This window comes from Chlorocebus sabaeus, chromosome 25 (assembly GCF_047675955.1).
Source record: "Chlorocebus sabaeus isolate Y175 chromosome 25, mChlSab1.0.hap1, whole genome shotgun sequence".
Lineage (NCBI taxonomy): Eukaryota > Metazoa > Chordata > Mammalia > Primates > Cercopithecidae > Chlorocebus > Chlorocebus sabaeus.
In genome coordinates this window covers 61438794-61453964 of record NC_132928.1, presented here as the reverse complement: position 1 = coordinate 61453964, position 15171 = coordinate 61438794, and the positions used below count along the sequence as shown (strand labels likewise).

Sequence of the window (15171 nt, the reverse complement as noted above, 5' to 3'; positions counted from 1 at the left end):
AATTCTCAGCTCTAGGATTTTCAGAATGGTAAATGAACATTGAACATTGGCTTCTACTTATAGTTACCACTGCATTAGCCCCTAACAAGAGAGCCAGACTGTCCTTTGAAGCTCTGAAGCCAGGCATTGGCTTCTCTCTAGCTATGAAAGTTCTAGATGGCATCTGCTTCTAATAGAAGGCTGTTTCATCTACCTTGAAAACCTATTGTTTAGCCACTTTCATCAATGATCTTAGCTAGATCTTCTGGATAACTTGCTGCAGTTTCTACCCCATCAACACTTTGTGCTTCTCCTTGCCCTTTTATGCTGTAGAGACAGCTTTTTTCCTTAAACCTTATGAACCAACCTCTGTTAGCTTCAAACTTTTATTCTGCAGCTTCCTCACCTCTCTCAGCCTTGTAGAATTGAAGAGAGCTAGGACCTTGCTCTGGGTTTGTCTTTGGCTTAAAGGAATGTTGTGGCTAGTTTGATCTTTCATCTAGATCACTAAAACTTTCTCAGTATCAGTGGTAAGGCTGTTTTGCTTTCTTATCATTTAGGTATTCACTGGAGTAGCACTTTTCATTTCCTTCAAGAGTTTTTTCTTTGCATTCACAACTTGGCTAACTCATACAAGATGTCTGGTTGTCATCCTATCATGCCTTCCTCACTAAGCTTAATCATTTCTAGCCTTTGATTTAAAGTGAAAGACATGTGACTCTTCCTTTCACTTAAACACTTAGAGGTCATTGTAGGGTTATTAACTGAACTAATTTCAATATTGTTGTGTCTCAGGGAATAGAGAGGCCTGAGGAGAGGGAGAGAGATGGGACAATGTCAGCTCAATGGACCAGTCACAGCACACACAACATTTATCAATTAAGTTCATTGTCTTACATAGGCAGAATTGTTGATATCCCCAAACAATTACAATAGTAACATCAAGGATCACTCATCACAGATCACCATGCAATCAATGCAATATCTGTGAGGCACAATAAACCAAAGTACAAAAAAATGAGATACACCTGTATGTAATTAAAGTCCAAGAGAAAACAGAAACGGCCTGCGGGATAAGAAATATCAGTAGAGGCTGGGCGCGGTGGCTAACGCCTGTAATCCCAGCACTTTGGGAGGCCGAGGCGGGCGGATCACGAGGTCAAGGGATCAAGACCATCCTGGCCAACATGGTGATACCCCGTCTCTACTAAAACTACAAAAATTAGCTGGGTGTGGTGGCGCACATCTGTAGTCCCACCTACTCGGGAGTCTGAGGCAGGAGGATTGCTTGAATTCGGGAGGCGGAGGTTGCAGTGAGCCGAGATCACACCACTGCACTCCAGCCTGGCGATAGAGCGAGACACAATGTCTCAAAAAAAAAAAAAGAGAGAGAGAAATATCAGTAGAGATAATGGCCAAGAATTTTCCAAAGTTAATGAAGAACAGTAACTCACAGGTTCCTGAATTCCAGAAATTCCACATTGTAAGTCAAACTGCTGAAACCAAAGATAAGAGTTAATCTCTCAAAGACAGTTGGAGGAAAAAGAAACATTATATACAGAGAAAGGAACACGTAAGAATTATAGCCAACTTCTGGTCAGAGAGTAAATGAGCAAGAAAATAATGGAGCAAAGGTCCACGCAAGGAGCTTGCAAGTCATCATTCCATCCCGACAATAATGAAGATGCTGGACAAAGTGAAGACACAACTCTTCTTGGATCCCTCAGAAAAGTGAGGTTACACGGCAAAATACTACTCCCAAAATTGAAGAGATAGGAAAATACAGAGAATTGCAACTTGATGGAGCAGGAACTCAGAAGCAAAAACCTCCATGGGCACTAGTGTCAGGGTAGGAAAATCTAAATTGTACTTGACAAATAGCTGGAGGCTCAGTGTGGACAAGTCTAAGATTAAAAACTGCAGGGGGACCAGGTGTGGTGGCTCACATCTGTAATCCCAGCACTTTGGAGCCCAAGACAGGCAGATCACCTGAATTCAGGAGTTCGAGACCAGCCTGGCCAACATGGCAAAACCCCATCTTTACTAAAAATACAAAAATGGCATGCGCCTGTAATTTCAGTTACTTGGGAGGCTGAGGCAGGAGAATCACTTGAACCCAGGAGGCAGAGGTTGCAGTGAGTCGAGATCACACCATTGCACTCCAGCCTGAGCAACAGAGTGAGACTCCATCTCAAAAAATAAAATAAAACAAATAAATAAAAATAAATAAAAACTCCAGGGGGACCCAGTCATAGAGCAATTTCCACACTTCTCTGAGTTTTACCTCCAGGCACTCAATCAGGTTCTCACAGTAAAAACTGGCCAAAATCCCTTTGGGATTTCATCAGGGGAAGGGGACAAGGAACCATTTTGAAATATGCTAGAGCTTTCTGTTCTTAACAAGGCCTGCCCTTGAGAGAAACTGTTTTACCAGAGCCTAATCTAGTAAAGTTTTTTCAGAGTCTTACTGATTTGGGGGAAGAGAAATATCCAACTCCAGCCAGCTCTAGTTATCCTGTTCCACCTAATGGTGGCAAGGGAGGTACTGAGAAGCACTTGTGAAGTTCACAGTCCAGAGGCACGGGCTCATTAAAGGACTGAGACTGAATCCTATTTGACCTTTGAACTCACAAAGACTTTCTTCTTCCTCTTTCGCTGATGTTGTTTACAGGCACTCAGAATGGTCCAGTGTTTGATATACCATCGTAGGCTTTCCTACAATATAGCCTCTAACAAAACTAGGCTGTCCCGAATCCCAGGTAATAGAATTGTTTACTTTTATACCAAGAAGGTTGGGAAAGCACCAAAATCTGCATGTGGCATGTGCCCAGGCAGACTTCGAGGGGTTCGTGCTGTGAGACCTAAAGTTCTTATGAAATTGTCCAAAACAAACAAAAATGTCAGAGAATATGGTGGTTCCATTTGTGCTAAATGTGTTCATGACAGGATCAAGCATGCTTTCCTTATCGAGGAACAGAAATTGTTGTGAAAGTGTTGAAGGCACAAGCACAGAGTCAAAAAGCTAAATAAAAAATGAAACTTTTACTGGGCGTGGTGGCTCACACCTGTAATCCCAGCACTTTGGGAGCTGAGGCAGGCAGATCACAAGGTCAGGAGTTCGAGACCAGCCTGACCAACATGGTGAAACCCTGTCTCTACTAAAAATACAAAAATTAGCTGGGCACACTGGCATGCACCTGTAATCTCTGCTACTCGGGAGGCTGAGACAGGAGAATTGCTTGAACATGGGAGGTGGAGGTTGCAATGAGCCCTGCACTCCAGCCTAGGTGATAGAGCGAGACTCCTTCTCAAAAAAAAAAGGAAGAAACTTTTTTGAATAATAAAAATGAAAAGACTTAAAAAAAAAAAAAAGACTGAGACTTAATCATAGGACTATAAAATACTTTTCCTTCCCACACATCTTCCCACACATTACTAAAGGCCTTTTTACTATAGCCCCTTTTACGTACTACATCATGTTCAGGTATCAAGAAACAAAAACTACAAGGCAGACTAAAAGGCAAAACAGAACAAAAACTCCACAGTTTTAAGAGACAGGGCAATCCTCAGAACCAGATTCATATATGACAGGGATATTGAAATGGTGAGACCATGAACTTAAAACAACTATGATTCATATGCTAAAGACTCTAGTGAATAAAGTAGACAGCCTTCTAGAACAGATGGGCAATGGGTAAGCAGAGAAATGGAAATTCTAAGCATAAACGTAATGCCAGAAATAAAAACACTGCAGCAGAAATGAAGAATACTTTTGATGGGTCTATTAATAGATTGGACATGGCTGAGAAAATAATCTCTGAACTTGAGCGATCTCAATAGAAACTTCCAAAATGGAAGAGCAAAAAGAAAAAAAAGATTGAAAAAAAAAATCCCAACAGAAAATCCAAGAATGGTGGGGCAACTACAAAAGGTATTACATAAGTGGAATGAAAATACCACAAGGGCTAGGCACAGTGGCTCACACTTGTAATTCCAGCACTTTGGGAGGCCGAGGTGGGTGGATCACCTGAGGTCAGGAGTTCAAGACCATCCTGGCCAACATGGTGAAACCCTGTCTCTAATAAAAATACAAAAATTAGCCAAGCATGGTGGCAGGTGCCTGTAATCTCAGCTACTTGGGAGGCTGAGGCGGGAGAATTGCTTGAGCCTGGGAGGTGGAGGTTGCAGTGACCGAGACCGTGCCACTGCACTCCAGCCTGGGCAACAGAGCGAGACTCCATATCATAATAAAAATAAAAAAGAAAATACCAGAAGGAGGCCAGGCACGGTAGCTCACATCTGTAGGCAGAGGTTGCAATGAGCCGAGATTACACCGCTGCACTCCAGTCTGGGCAACAGAGCAAGACTTCATCTCAAAAAAGAAATGAAAAAAAGAAAATACCAGAAGGAGAAGACATAAATAAAAGAACAGAAGAAATACTTGAAGCAATAATGACTGAGAATTTCTGCAAATTAATGTCAGATATCAAATTACAGATTCAGGAAGCTCAGAGAACACCACATAGGATAAATGCCAAGACAATAATAACCACAATCATCACCACAAAAAAACACAACACCTAGGAATACCATATTTTAAAAGTCTTTAAAAAGTCAGAGGAAAAAGATACCTTACCTACAGGGTGAAAAAGATAAAAATTATACCCAACTTCTCCTCAGAAGCATGCAAGCAAGGAGGTCAGTGAAATTTAGTGTTGAGAGAAAAAAACTACCAATCTAGAATTCTGTGTCCTGTGAAATGATTCTTCAGAGGTGAAGGAGAAGTATGGACTTTCTCAGATAAACAAAAACTGAAGAAGTTTGTTGCCAGTAGATCTGCCTTACAATAAATGTTAAAAGTTCTTAAGAGAAAAGAAAAATGATAAAGGTCAGAAACTTGGAGCTACATAAAGAAAGAGCATATCTATCTATCTATCTATCTATCTATCTATCTATCTATCTATCTGTCTATCTATGCATCCATCTATCTATCTATCTATCTATCATGTATCTATCTATCCATCTACCTACCTATCACCTATTCTCTCTCTCTCTCTCTCTCTCTCTCTCTCTCTCTCTCTCTCTCTCTCTCTGTCTGCCTGCCTGCCTATATAACTACTTACCTACCTTCCTACCTATCTATCCAACCACCTATCCAGCTATCTAAATAGATTTATTGTAAAGAGTTAGATCATGTAATTATGGATGCTGAGAAGTTCCCAGATGTGCAGCCAGCAAGCTGGAGATTTAGGAGAACCTATGGTATAGTTCCAGTACAAGTCTGAAGGCCTGAGAATCAGGAGAGCCAGTGGTGTCAGTTCCAGTTCAAAAGCCAGCAGGCTTGAGACCCAAGAAGAGCCCTTGTTTCAGTTCAAGTTCAAAGAAAGTGAGAGACTGATGTCCTTGCTCAGGGCAGTCAGGCAGGAGATGTTCCCTTTACTTGGCCTTTCTGATCTATTCAGGCATTCAGTGGATTGGACAAGACCCACCCACATCAGGGAGGGCAGTCTAATTTGTAGTCTTTACTCAGTTTACCAATGCAAATGTTACTCTCATTCAGAAACCCCCTAACAGATATACCCAGAATAGTGTTTGACCAAATGTCTGGGCACCCTGTGGCCTAGTCAAGTTCACACATAAAATTCACCATCACAATGACACTCTGGAAAGGCAAAACCATTGGCAGAAATCAGATCAATTGTTGCAAGAGGGGGAAGTATTGAATATGAAAGGATATGAGTGAAATTTTAGGTGTGATGGAATATGCTAAATTTTTATTGTGGTGATCCATGACCATATAGGTTTGTCAGAGCTCATTGAATTGTATACCTAAAAAAGGCAAGTTTCTTTATATGTAAGTATACTTTAATAAACATGAATTTAAGAACAAAAAAGAATTTGAAGAACAATTGAAAGAAGAAGAAGAAAGCTGGGCACCATGGCTCCTGCCCATAATCCCAGCACTTTGGGAGGCTGAGATGGGAGGATCGCTTGAGCCCAGGAGTTTGAAACCAGCCTGGGAAACACAGGGAGACCTCATCTCTACAAAAAATAAAATGCAGTAGCCAGGAATGGTGGCACATGTCTGTCGTCCTGGATACTTGGGAGGCTGAGGTGGGAGGATTGTTTGAGCGGGAGAGGTTGAGGCTTCAGTGAGCAGTGATCATGCCACTGCACTCGAGCCTGGGCAACAGAGTGAATTCCCATCCCAAAATAATAATAATAATAATATGAAGAAGAAGAAGGAGGAGGAGGAGGAGGAGGAAGAAGAAGAAAAAAGAGGTAGTCTGGGCAGTATACTGAGGGCATGTTATTTAAGCTGAATCCTGAAGATAAAAATAATTTAGCGATGGGATATATTTGGGGTGGGAAGAGTTTGTAAGAGAGGAAATAATGGAGAAAAGTCAATGAAAAGATTGGCATACTTATGGAAGTGGAGAGAGGTGTGTTGCTTGAGCACAAGATGAGACTGAAGAGATTGGCTAAGGTTAGATTATGCAGCATTTTGTACTCCATGTTTAAGAAGGATAGATTTTATTTTGATGCAATAAGAAATAATGAAATGTTAAGCATAGGGGGCAAGAGATCTGACATTTTCAATTCATGTTAGCCGCTAGGTGGGGAACGGATTGAAGGTATTTAGAGGAGTAGCAGTCAACTTACGAGGCTGTTTCAGTAGGCAACAGGAGTGATGATGCTGTGTGATCTAGAGCTGTGGTAGTGGATATGAGGAAAAGTGGTCTCAAAGTATATTTTGAAGATTGAATTTATTGGATTTCCTTATGAATTCAACATTAGGAATGAAGGAAATGGACGGATGAAGGAGGATATTTAAGTTTTGGTCTTGACCATTTAGGAGGCTATTGGTGCTATGTAATGTGATGAGAACAGAAAGGAGGGAAAAGTTTAGAGGAATTAAAATTTCTCTTCAACATGTTAGGTTTGGAATGCCTAAGACATCCAAATGAAAATGTTTAATGTGTAGTTTCTTTCCTTTTTTTTTTTTTTTTTTTTTGAGACAGAGTCTCACTCTGTTGCCCAGGTTGGAGTGCAGTGGCACAATCTTGGCTCACTGCAACCTCTGTCTCCCGGGTTCAAGCGATTCTCCTGCTTCAGCCTCCTAAGTAGCTGGGACTACAGGTACACACCACCGTGCCCAGCTAGTTTTTGTATTTTCAGTAGAGGCAACGTTTCACCATGTTGGCCAGGCTGGTCTTGAACTTCTGGCTTCACATGATCTGCCCACCTCGTTCTCCCAAAGTGCAGGGATTACAGGCATGAGCCACCGCACCCGGCCTAATGTGTAGTTCAATGGGTAACTGAATCTGTAGCTCAGATACTAAAAAAAGAAATTGAGGATTATGATCGATACAGGTAACTTTTAAAGTCATATAAATGAATGAAATCACTTAAAGAATGTTGACAAAGAAATGAAGAGTTTCTCTGCTTTCAAACGCTGCAAACATGCTCCACGAGATTCTTAGTCAGGCCAAGAAGCATCTGAGCTTGATCCCCTCTTTGTGTTTATTGGAGCTGAAGGTACTGGAGCAGCACTGTGTATCTTGTGTCTGGTATTGTTCAATCCAGATTTTAGTTCATGGAAAGAATAACCCAGAACCCTGAAACAAACTGGGTCCCAATGATCCATACAGGTTCTACTCAGTGAATGTGGATTACAGCATACTGAAGAAAGAAGGTCCAGATTTCTAAATGTTTCTCTATAAAGCCGCTTTAGAATGAAGGTCTTCCAGATGTCATCGGCACAATTTTCCACTTAATCAGGAAATATTTCTCCTCTAAATGCACGAAATCATGTTGATATATTGGACTGAAGATTATACAGATCAATCAGTATCTGAAACTTGGGAAAAACTAAAAAGAAAAAGAAATAAAAAAGGCCTTGGAAGGATCCCTGAACAACACTTGGAGATCAAGAGAGGAGAAGGAATAGCCAATGTAGAAACCAGGAGAGTACAGTAACATAGAAGCTAAGGGAAGGGAAGAATGTTTCTAGGAAGGAGTTGGCATCTGAACTGAATGCTGTTAAGGGAACTATTAATAGTAAGATGACAGGAGTTTTTATTGGCAACATAGAGATATTGCTGTTTTTTTTTTTTTTTCTTGTTATTGAGACATGGTCTTGCTCTGTTGCTCAGGCTGGAGTATAGTGGCATGATCACAGCTCACAGCAGCCTCAACCTCCCCAGGCTCAGGTGATCCTTCTACCTCAGCCTCCTTGGTAGCTGGGACTACAGGTGCACACCACCACATCCAGTTAATTTTTTTGTATTTTTTGCAGCAACAGGTTTTTGCCATGTTGTCTAGGCTGGTTTTGAACTCCTGGGCTCAAACGATCTGCCCGCGTCAGCTTCCCAAAGTGCTGGGATTATGAGCCACCACTCCTAGCCTGATATTGCTAATTTTATACAGTTTTAGGGGAGTGATGACAGCAGAAGCCAGACTGGACTTTGAAAATGAAATACGAAGACAGATCTCTCAACAAAATTGCTTTAAAAGAAACAGGCTGGTAGCTAGGGATTTGTGGGGATAGTCATGTCTATGGGAATAGCTCAGTAATCAGACTGGTGATTCAGGAGAGGGGATAACCAATGGAGCAATCAGTGTTATGCAAATAAGGCAAATTAAAGCCTCATTTAAAATAATTGTTTATTAGTCATTTCTCACATTTACATTTAAAGGATTGTTATTAAGACCATCAAAAAAAGCTTACAGATAATGCTGCTTCCAGAAAATAGAAATAGTCTAGTTTTTTTCCTTATGTACTTAACCACATAGCTTCCCTCAGTGATTCACAAAATACCAAAATCTTTCCCTAATCTTTCGTATGATCACAAATTTAGTTGTTTGGAGGACTTGATACTCTTTATAAATGTGAGGCATGAGGCCTGTTGTCTTAGGGCCTTCTTTCTTTTTTTTTTGAGATGGAGTCTCAGGCTGGAGTACATTAGTGTGATCTCAGCTCAATGCAACCTCTATTTCCTGGGTTCAAGTGATTCTCCTGCCTCAGCCTCCTGAGTAGCTGGGATTACAGGCATGCACCACCATGCCTGACTAATTTTTGTATTTTTAGTACAGACAGGGTTTCACTGTGTTGGCCAGGCTTGTCTCGGACTCTTGACCTCAGGCAGTCCGCCTACCTCAGCCTCCTAAAGTGCTGGAATTATAGGTTGCCGTGCCCAGTCTTTTTTTTTTTTTTTTTTTTTTTGTTTGTTTGAGACAGGTCTTACTCTGTTGCCCAGACTGGAGTGCAGTGGCATGATCTCAGCTCACTGCAGCCCCTACCTCCTGGGTTCAAGTGATCCTTCTCCTGCCTCAGCCTCCCGCGTAGCTGAGACTGCAGGCCCGTGCCACCATGTCTGGCTATTTTAATTTTTGTAGAGACAGTGTCTCCCCGTATTTCCCAGGCTGGTCTCAAACACCTGGGCTCAAGCAATCTGCCTGCGTCAGCCTCCTACAGTGCTGGGATTACAGGCATGAGCCACTGTGCCAGGCCAGGGCCTTCCTGAGTTGCATTATAAATAAAGGGTCAGGTAGTGCTTGTGGAAAACCTGCCTACAGGTGTCCTCTTATGAAAATAAGTAATTCAAAGTCTAAGCTGTTGGAATGCTAAATTATTTTGAGCCTTAAAGGAATGTGAATTTCAGGGCCTGAGTCATTGACAGGCTGTAAGCTGGGCAGCTATAAGCTATAAGCTTTTGTCTGTCTAATTAACAGATTAAACCTTTTCCCTTACATGCATTGTTTCATAAAATGTAAATGGCTGAAGGGTGTCAGGGAGGACCCCCTTCCCTCTAACCATAGACTTTCATTATAGATTGACCCCCCTCTTACCTTTCTCACACAAAGATTTCTAGGCTATCATATGGCTTAAGATGCAAAGTTAAATACACTCTTTAAAATTGGAAAGGAAATGAAAAACCAGTTATAAGAAAAAGAAAACAAGCTGCATGGAAACAAACTGTAACTAACTAATTTGTTATAATTCATAAATCAGTCTTATATAGAAAATGTTGTAATCTTGTTAAAGTTGTCTTTATCCTATGTAAGAAAAAATTTAGCTTTTGACTTTGAAGCACTAACCCCATTTCTCTGAAGGGGTGCATCCAGGAATGGCTTCAGCTTCTCTTGAATAAGCTCTTTAAAACTGGATCCTGATCCTTTTGATTATTTCAGATTGATACTCTTCAGTAAAAAGTCTTTAGATATAGCTGGGTACAATGGCTTATACCTGTAATCCCCACCACTTGGGAAGTTGAGGTGAAAGGGTTGCTTGAGGCCAGGAGTTTGAGACTTGGCTGAGCAACATAGCAAGACCCTGTCTTTAAATAATAATAATAAAATCTTTAGATATGTGTGTTTTCCTACCTATGTTGTATTTATGGAATGTCATAGTCTGTTTTGTGCTCCTATAACAGAATACCACAGACTGGGTAATTCGAAATGAACAGAAATTTATTGACTCACTGTTCTGGAACTGGGAAGTCTAAGATAATGGACCAGTGTCTGTCAAGGGCCTTCTAGCTGCATTATTCCATGACAAAAGGCAGAGAGCAAGAGAGAGAAAGGAGGCTGAACTGGTCTTGCTATAAGGAATCCACTCCTGTGATAATAGCATTAATACATTCATGAGGGCAACGCCCTCATGGCCTAATAATCTGTTAAAGATCCCATCTCTTAATACTGTTGTATGGGGATTGAGTTTCTAACACGTGATTTTTGGGGGATATGACATATTCAAACTATAGCAGGGCACTGGCAGAGAAAGTGCCCATGTGGATTTTAAGTCTGGACTAGTGTTAGAATGTATGAACCCACAAAAGTATCTGAGACATGTCTCAATCAATTTAGAAAGTTTATTTTGCCAAGATTAAGGATGCATCTGTGACACAGCCTCAGGAGGTCATGATGGCATGTGCCCAAGGTGCCTGGGGCATGGCTTGCTTTTATACATTTTAGGGAAACATAGTACATCAGTCAACACATGTAACATTTACACTGGTTTGATCTGGAAGGGCAAGACAACTCAAATCACAGGAACATTTACAAATTTTCTGATTGGCAATTGGTTGAAAGAGTTATATCAATAGAAATAAGTGTCTGATTTCCCTAAAGGGGTTATAGAGACCATGGCTTTATATTGCAGATGAAGCCTCTTAGTAGAAGGCTTCAGAGAGAATACATTTCAGATGTCTCTTATCAGACTTAAGGTCTGTATTGATGTTCATGCTGGTCAGCTTTTCCTGAATTCCAAAAGACAGGAGGGCATACTGAGGCATGTTCGACCCCACCATCCTGTTGTGGCCTGAACTAGATTTTCAGGTTAACTTTGGAATGCTCTGGGCTAAGAGGAGTGGCTCATTCAGACGGTTGGAGGGCCTTAGAATTTTATTTTTGGTTTACAAGTGCCAGTTTTTCTATGAGACCTGAATTTGTCTAAGATAGAAATAAAAGCCCATTACAGCAAATAGTACCCCTGTCTTGGTTTGGGTTTCCTTCAAAATGTACCCTGAGACAAGCATCAGGAGGCAGGCAGGCAGTTTGACAGGCAATCTCAGGAGGAAGAGGTGAGAAATTGGGAAAGGGAGACAGGGAGAAAAGGCAAAGAAGGTGTGGTAATGAATGTGGGGATTGCAGCTGTGGTCAAAAGGGGCTTAATCTTGCTGGGGACTTCTGCAGGACCTTGCGGAACGTGCCCCAGATTGTCCCATTTATAGTCTCATCTCGTTGATTGGGGTTTGGCTCTGGGTCGATGGCTGGATCCCCCTTCCTAGTACTGAGACGGCTCCGATGACTGGAGTGTTCGAACACCAGCGTCCTTAGTCTCACACCAATTTTGATAAAACAACATGGACACACGTGGAGTAGTTTTAAGGAGCAAAAAGTTCAATAGTCAAGAAAGATGGAAGGAAGGAGAAAACAGCTCGCCTGTACAGAGGCAGAGGGAGGGGGGATTTCTCTCTGTAAACCACTTTCTGCTATCCTCCCCTTGCCCCCACACCCCCGCCCCTACACACACACACACACACACACACACACACACACACACAGACACAGACACACAGCAGGGGGTGAGGAGAGAAACAACTGTCTGTTTTCACACCGCTAGAAACAACCTCCTGAGACTGGGTAATTTTTGAAGAAAAAAGGTTGAATTGTGATTGACTCACAGTTCTGCATAGCTGGGGAGGCCTCAGGAAATTTACAATCATCATGGAAAGTGAATGGGAACCAAGGACCTTCTTCGCATGGTGGCAGGAGAGAAAGAGTGAAGGAGAAACTGCTACACACTTTTAAATCATCAGATCTCATGAGAACTCACTGTCGTGAGAACAGCGTAAGGGAAACCACCCACCTGACACAATCACCTCCTCCTAGGCCCCTCCCCTGACACGTGGGGATTATAATTCCAGATGAGATTTGGGTGGGGACACAGAGCCAAGGCATATCAAACTGCATGTCTATTGCTGGTGCACGTGGATTCAGGTGGCAAACAGGTATGAGGTGGGGCATCAGAGCCCTCCTTACAATATTCATGTATTGCAAAGTTACTTCCCCGCAGTGATGACTGGGAGAGTCTTATTATCCCCAATTCTGAACACTCCTGGATTTAAATGGTTTCTTTCATCCCTGTCTATATAACTGTTCCTTTATCAGCCAGCTATATTGTAATTGATAAAGAAGCCATGGGGCCATGAGAATACTGACATCAAACAGTTACTTTTCAGCTTCCTTTCCTACCTTTAAATGGTCATGCCTTTCCCTCAAAGGGACTTTGGAAAAATCATTTAAACTCTTACTCCACCACTAAAATCAGGTGAATGCACAAAGCAATCTAGGGCTTGGAGCGATACATAATGCTGGTGGTGTGTATCTGAATGTTTTTCTCTAAACCTGGGGTTTTCAACCAAGGCCCCATAGTTATGGCGGAATGCCTGGCATATATGACACCCCTGGTAGTATCGGCCACTTTTCTCCCCAGGGGCAGGTGGAGAGAGGTTCCATTACAATCATACTCTCAAAAGGATCTGTGATGCCAAAATAGAACAAGAGGCACTGTCCTGATTGGTTCAGCTAAGGTTTCTACTTCAGTTACTTACTTCATGTGGAAGACTGAAGAAAAGGCAAGAATACCCACTGGAAGTAGAGGGGAGGCCTGGCTGTCCCTACAAATATCCACAGAATAGCACAACCCTAAGGGTCCTTCAGAGATTTGTCTCTTGGCTTCACGGCTTCAAGGTCTGAATTGCGACCATTCAGAAGACTGACATCTTCCTGGGAGCAGCAGATTTTATAATGGAGAAGCCTTCTTGGTATGTAAGAAATCAAAATAAAAGAAGAGACCGGATGCGGTGGCTCACACCTGTAATCCCAACACTTTGGGAGGCTGAGGCGGGCGGATCACCTGAGGTCAGGAGTTCAAGACCAGCCTGGTCAACATATAGTGAAACCCCGTCTCTATTTAAAAATTACAAAAAATAGCTGGGTGTCGTGGTGCACGCCTGTAGTCCCAGCTACTTGGGAAGCTGAGACAGGAGAATCGCTTGAAGCTGGGAGGTGGAGGTTGGAGTGAGCCAAGATCGTGCCACTGCACTCCAGCTTGGGTGACAGAATGAGACTCCATCTCAAAGAAAAAAAAAAAAATGGGAAGAAAGTTCAGAATTTGCATGGTGGCCTAGGCTTTTACAATTGTGATAAGGATATATCTGCTTCATGTGGGACTCAGACACTAGAACTATGTCTTACCTGTGCTGTGCTTAAACCGGCTTTGCCAACACTACCTTAGGAGTCTCCTTTTCCTGGCCCCTAGGATTAACCAGTTTGAGGAATGGCCTTCCCTCCCTTCTCCTTTTCCTATTCTAGATACATTAAGGCATTCACTCATGATTTTTAAAGGGCTTTTTCTTAATAACCAAGTAGGAATATGTCCACCTTGATGATTTCTGTGTTAATTTCATGCATTAATAATGCTCAGAGGACTGCCTTATTTCCTGTTCCTTGGAAACTAACTCCTTAGAGCTTCCTTGCACACACACTTCTAAGAGACTTCGTAAGAACTTTTTTTGTGTTTAGCTTTTGCTGAGACGAGGGTGAAATTTAACAGAGCACACATAAAATTTCATCTAAAGCTGCCTGTCTGTTCACCCTGGCAAAACAGAGGTACAGAAAGGCTGTGAGGGAGTACATCATTCAGCCTTGAGGACTTGTTTGCATCTGCATTGCACAGTGGGGAATGAGAATGCCTACCAGTGAGCCATCTGACCAGTGACTAGAGTAGGTTATTTATTTATTTATTTATTTCAGACAGAGTTTCACTCTTGTTGCCCAGGCTGGAGTACAATGGGGCGATCTCGGCTCACTGCAACTCCACCTCCTAGGTTCAAGCGATTCTTCTGCCTCAGCCTCTGGAGTAGCTGGGATTATAGGCACCTGCCACCATGCCCAGCTAATTTTTTTGTATTTTTAGTAGAGACAGGGTTTCACATGTTGGACAGGCTGATCTCGAACTCCTGACCTTCTGATCGACCTGCCTCGGCCTCCCAAATTGCTGGGATTACAGGCATGAGTCACCTCACCTGGCCAATGTCTAGAGTAGGTTATTATTTATTTAGCACCTACTATATGTTCCAGGCACTGTGTTGGGGATGGAAAGACAAATAAGATCTATGCCCCATAGGGACCGTAATGTGAACAAATGGAGCATATTGTGCTAAGTGTTATGGTGGAGGTAAGATTAAGATGACTTGGGAGGACTGTGTGTTGGGGGAAGGGAAAGAGACAAGGATGGAAAAGAGTAGGTGTTTTCCAGGACAAGGTAGGGAACACAATGAGTTCAGGAACTACAGTCTCCTATGCCTGGAGCCTGGAGTGTGTGAGAGAAAGGAGCGAGATGAACCCAAAGAGGAAGGTATGTGTTGCTGAGAAGTCAGTAGTAATTTATCTGTAGGTGGTAGGGAACATGGGCATTAGTTTCCTGCAGCTGCTGTTACATATCACAAATTTGGTGGCAACAAAAATGGATTCTCCCGCAGTTCTGGAGGCCAGAAATGCTGACAACAAGCTATTGACAGGACTCTGCTCCCTCTGGAGGCCCTAGGGGAGAATACTTTCCTTGCCTCTTCCAGCTTCTAGTGGCTACTGGCATTCCTTGGCTTGTGGCTGCGTCACTCCCAT

General features: G+C 42.4%; 1 protein-coding gene across 1 annotated transcript; it reads left to right on the top strand.

The window, feature by feature from the left end:
• The first annotated feature begins 2659 nt into the window (after positions 1-2659).
• LOC103230643 (large ribosomal subunit protein eL34-like) lies at positions 2660-2968 on the top strand. The gene has a single exon (XM_037986243.2). It carries the CDS (start codon positions 2660-2662, stop codon positions 2966-2968), a length of 309 nt encoding a protein of 102 aa, XP_037842171.1.
• Positions 2969-15171: the final 12203 nt, after the last annotated feature.

Bases quoted from the DNA above. Each gene is read 5' to 3' on its own strand.
- LOC103230643 (XM_037986243.2), top strand. From the start codon at position 2,660: ATGGTCCAGTGTTTGATATACCATCGTAGGCTTTCCTACAATATAGCC.